This window comes from Salmo trutta, unplaced genomic scaffold (assembly GCF_901001165.1).
Source record: "Salmo trutta unplaced genomic scaffold, fSalTru1.1, whole genome shotgun sequence".
In the NCBI taxonomy this organism is placed as follows: Eukaryota; Metazoa; Chordata; class Actinopteri; order Salmoniformes; family Salmonidae; genus Salmo; species Salmo trutta.
The window spans coordinates 14,592-20,000 of NW_021822228.1; the positions used below are offsets into that span (position 1 = coordinate 14,592).

Consider the following 5,409-nt stretch of genomic DNA (forward strand, 5'->3'; position numbering starts at 1 on the left):
GGGGAGCTGTCCATCAAACGTCACAGTACGGAAAATACTCCCCAATGAGGGAAACCCTGCTGTGTCAGAGCGTGTGTGTGTGTGTGTGCGTGCGTTAGCAAGCTGTCATCTAATGTATTCGTCAGCATGACGCTCACAACTGATGGTCTGCAAATCAACACTTTCCCAACCAGTATGAAAATATTTAACCTTTTAGAGAAAGCAAATGAAGTGAAAGACTATGAAACACAGTGGAAGAGAGAAAGAGACTGTTGGTGTGTATGTGTGTGTGTGTGTGTGTGTGTGTGTTGGTGTGTGCAGAGCAGCAAAAAAGTGTAATGGTCAATTACTCTGTATGGTATATGCCGTCCACCTACTCAGCTGTCTGAGGATGTATGAACCCCACAGAGAGGTCCACACACACACACACACACACACACACACACACACACACACACACACACACACACACACACACACACACACACACACACACACACACACAATGGCTACTTTAGTTAGCTCGCTGGCTAACTCAGATGGCTACTTTAGTTAGCTCGCTGGCTAACTCAGATGGCTACTTTAGTTAGCTCGCTGGCTAACTCAGATGGCTACTTTAGTTAGCTCGCTGGCTAACTCAGATGGCTACTTTAGTTAGCTCGCTGGCTAACTCAGATGGCTACTTTAGTTAGCTCGCTGGCTAACTCAGATGGCTACTTTAGTTAGCTCGCTGGCTAACTCAGATGGCTACTTTAGTTAGCTCGCTGGCTAACTCAGATGGCTACTTTAGTTAGCTCGCTGGCTAACTCAGATGGCTACTTTAGTTAGCTCGCTGGCTAACTCAGATGGCTACTTTAGTTAGCTCGCTGGCTAACTCAGATAGCTACTGTAGCTAGCTAGCTTCTTTACAACTTTCTATCTCTCTCTTCGTGTCACACACAGACTGTCACACACACCGGTCTCCATTGAAGTAAAAAATAAAAATAAAATGTTCTCTTTAAAACACTTGTATTTCGACTATCCGGATTTCCCCAATGATTTCAAATTCCCAACCCTTATAACACACACACACACACACACACACACACACACACACACACACACACACACACACACACACACACACACACACACACACACACACACACTCAGTCTAAGCGTACACACACAAAGACACATATCAAGTTGAAGAGACAGACACACCCCCTTCTCACCCAGCAATAAGCCTGGCTAAATGGAGTCTGCTGTTTGACACGAAACACACACACACACAGACAGCAGGACACAGTCACACTGCTTACAGGCTTACCATGCTGACACACACACTGGGTGTACTACTTTAAGTCTGAAAACATCAGCAAAAGTCAGCTTACGATGCAACAAGGAGAGGACTGTAAAAAGACAGAGCGAGAGAGAGAGACAGAGAGACAGAGACAGAGAGACAGAGAGAGACAGAGAGAGACGGAGAGAGAGAGACACAGAGAAAGACAGAGAGACAGAGACAGAGAGAGACAGAGAAAGGAATATGGAAAGAAACAAATTCAAAAAATTCAAAAGAGAACCTCAAAGAGCAATTAAGCGAGTTGGCTACAATCAACAATGACAAAACAACAACAAACCAACAACAAAACAGCCAAACAACACAGCAAACACTACCACCACTAGTCAGTCCTATTATCACCAGTCAGTCCTATTATCACCACCACTAGTCAGTCCTATTATCACTAGTCAGTCCTATTATCACCACCGCCAGTCAGTCCTATTATCACCAGTCAGTCCTATTATCACCACCACTAGTCAGTCCTATTATCACCACCACTAGTCAGTCCTATTATCACTAGTCAGTCCTATTATCACCACCGCCAGTCAGTCCTATTATCACCACCACTAGTCAGTCCTATTATCACCACCACTAGTCAGTCCTATTATCACCACCACTAGTCAGTCCTATTATCACCAGTCAGTCCTATTATCACCAGTTAGTCCTATTATCACCACCGCTAGTCAGTCCTATTATCATCCCCACCAGTCAGTCCTATTATCATCCCCACCAGTCAGTCCTATTATCACCACCACCAGTCAGTCCTATTATCACCAGTCAGTCCTATTATCACCAGTCAGTCCTATTATCACCACTAGTCAGTCCTATTATCACCAGTCAGTCCTATTATCACCGCCAGTCAGTCATATTATCACCACTAGTCAGTCCTATTATCACCAGTCAGTCCTATTATCACCGCCAGTCAGTCCTATTATCACCAGTCAGTCCTATTATCACCAGTTAGTCCTATTATCACCACCGCTAGTCAGTCCTATTATCATCCCCACCAGTCAGTCCTATTATCATCCCCACTAGTCAGTCCTATTATCAACACTGCCAGTCAGTCCTATTATCACCAGTCAGTCCTATTATCACCACTAGTCAGTCCTATTATCACCACCACTAGTCAGTCCTATTATCACCAGTCAGTCCTATTATCACCATCACCAGTTAGTCCTATTTTCACCACCACTAGTCAGTCCTATTATCACCACCACTAGTCAGTCCTATTATCACCACCACTAGTCAGTCCTATTATCACCAGTCAGTCCTATTATCACCAGTTAGTCCTATTATCACCACCGCTAGTCAGACCTATTATCATCCCCACCAGTCAGTCCTATTATCATCCCCACCAGTCAGTCCTATTATCACCACCACCAGTCAGTCCTATTATCACCAGTCAGTCCTATTATCACCAGTCAGTCCTATTATCACCACTAGTCAGTCCTATTATCACCAGTCAGTCCTATTATCACCGCCAGTCAGTCCTATTATCACCAGTCAGTCCTATTATCACCAGTTAGTCCTATTATCACCACCGCTAGTCAGTCCTATTATCATCCCCACCAGTCAGTCCTATTATCATCCCCACTAGTCAGTCCTATTATCAACACCGCCAGTCAGTCCTATTATCACCAGTCAGTCCTATTATCACCACTAGTCAGTCCTATTATCACCACCACTAGTCAGTCCTATTATCACCAGTCAGTCCTATTATCACCATCACCAGTTAGTCCTATTTTCACCACCACTAGTCAGTCCTATTATCACCACTAGTCAGTCCTATTATCACCAGTCAGTCGTATTATCACCACTAGTCAGTCCTATTATCACCGCCACTAGTCAGTCAACTGTGGTGGATGAGTAACCAGGCCAGCCCAGTTCAGCTCGGTTCAGTTTGTGTCAGTAGAATAACTGAATCAGTCCTACCTGTTTGCTGTACTTATTCCCCGTTTGGGATCCATACTCAGAACACTGGTCTGACCCCAGAGACATGGCATCAGCGTTCCCACTTCCACCACTACCACTGGACCCTCCAGACCCCACGAAGGTGTTAGAGGGGGGCAGCTCCTGTACGGCCTGGTGCTTTTTCCCCTCGGCTGGGGGGCTGTAGGGCTGGAGGTGTACCGCGGGGAGCGGCGAGCTTGACTTATAATGCCTGGCCAGATCTGGGCTCGACTGGTGATGCCTGGCGCCCATGCGTGGGCTCCCGGGGTCTCCGTCCACCGCGCAGTACCTCGCCGCCAACCTCTCGCTGGCGCTGCTCACGTCCTCGTCGTCATCGTCGATGTTGGCGATGTGGTGGTCGTTGCCGTGGCGACGGAGCCCGTTGACCGTGACGATGCCGCTGTAGAGTGGCCGTTCAGTTTTATTACCGGCTCCGGCTCCTCCAGCGCCTCCGTTCCGTTTGTCCCTGCGGGGCTTCCGTCCGCGGTCCAACGTCCCTCCCCTGGTTTGTGGCACGGCCGGTTGAGGGCTAAAGAAATCCTCCTCTGGTTCCTTCTTCCCGGCCTCGTATCCGTTCTTGCCCTGGGCGCCGCACTGGCGGGCCATCACCACTAGGAGGATGACCAGGATGACTGCGGCGGCGCCCGCCAGGACACCGATGGCTACCGAGAGGCGCTGTTTCCCCAATGCTCGCTCGCTGTCGGGGTCGCCCGCGATGTCCAGGTAGAGAGGGGCGGCCAGACTACGAGCCACCTAGAGAGAGGGGTGGTGGGTGGGAGGGGATATAAAATAATTCCAGGGTTTATGTAGAGAAAAGCAGACACTGTAAATCACTACTCTGCCCTACAAAGGCAAAACGCAGTAACTACCAATCTGATCAAAGATCTTTGATCTGCTGTGATGCCCAGGTATATTATCTGATGAATGTGCTATTTAGTTTCCTGACACAAGAACAAGGCAGTTGATCAGAACATATCATGGAGTCTGTCTAGACAGAAAAATACTTTGAAGTCAGATTTTGCAGTAAAAACAATTACGTAGTTACTGCGTTTTGCATTATAAGAGTGAGTAGACTACAAGACACCCAGAGATAGAGGGGGAGAAAATCATACATTTACATATCAAGATATAATTTCGGACTATATTATATCAATATCTGACTTCAAGTATCGATTTGTAAAAATAATATATAGAAAATTAAATAAAATGCTAGGTAGCATTAGTCGGCGGCTGTACCTAGTCCGGCTGTAGCTAGTCCGGCTGTAGCTAGTCGGCTGTAGCTAGTCAGCTGTACCTAGTCGGCTGTACCTAGTCGGCTGTAGCAAGTCGGCTGTAGCTAGTCCGGCTGTAGCTAGTCCGGCTGTAGCTAGTCCGGCTGTAGCTAGTCCGGCTGTAGCTAGTCCGGCTGTAGCTAGTCCGGCTGTAGCTAGTCCGGCTGCACCTAGTCGGCTGTACCTAGTCGGCTGTAGCTAGTCGGCTGTAGCTAGTCGGCTGTAGCAAGTCGGCTGTAGCTAGTCCGGCTGTACCTAGTCCGGCTATAGCTAGTTCGGCTGTAGCTAGTTGGTTGTACCTAGTTGGCTGTAGCTAGTTTGTTGTACCTAGTTGGCTGTTGCTAGTTGGCTGTAGCTAGTCGGCTGTACCTAGTTGGCTGTAGCTAGTCCAGCTGTAGCTAGTTGGCTGTAACTAGTCTGCTGTAGCTAGTCTGCTGTAGCTAGTCGGCTGTAGCTAGTCGGCTGTAGCTAGTCGGCTGTAGCTAGTCGGCTGTAGCTAGTTGGCTGTAACTAGTCTGCTGTAGCTAGTCTGCTGTAGCTAGTCGGCTGTAGCTAGTCGGCTGTACCTAGTTGGCTGTAACTAGTCTGCTGTAGCTAGTCTGCTGTAGCTAGTCGGCTGTAGCTAGTCTGCTGTAGCTAGTTTGTTGTACCTAGTTGGCTGTTGCTAGTTGGCTGTACCTAGTTGGCTGTAACTAGTCTGCTGTAGCTAGTCTGCTGTAGCTAGTCGGCTGTAGCTAGTCGGCTGTACCTAGTTGGCTGTAACTAGTCTGCTGTAGCTAGTCTGCTGTAGCTAGTCGGCTGTAGCTAGTTGGCTGTAGCTAGTTGGCTGTAGCTAGTTGGCTGTAGCTAGTCGGCTGTACCTAGTTGGCTGTACCTAGTCGGCTGTAG

General features: G+C 48.1%; 1 protein-coding gene across 1 annotated transcript in view; it reads right to left on the reverse strand.

Annotated features, from left to right (window-relative positions):
• Positions 1-3,205: 3,205 nt before the first annotated feature.
• LOC115181207 (protocadherin-7) overlaps positions 3,206-5,409 on the reverse strand; it is a 16,083-nt gene continuing 13,879 nt past the window's right edge. Inside the window, exon 4 of the mRNA XM_029743240.1 lies at positions 3,206-4,003. Coding sequence (XP_029599100.1) covers positions 3,206-4,003 — 798 coding nt within the window. The remainder of the gene's footprint in view (positions 4,004-5,409) is intronic.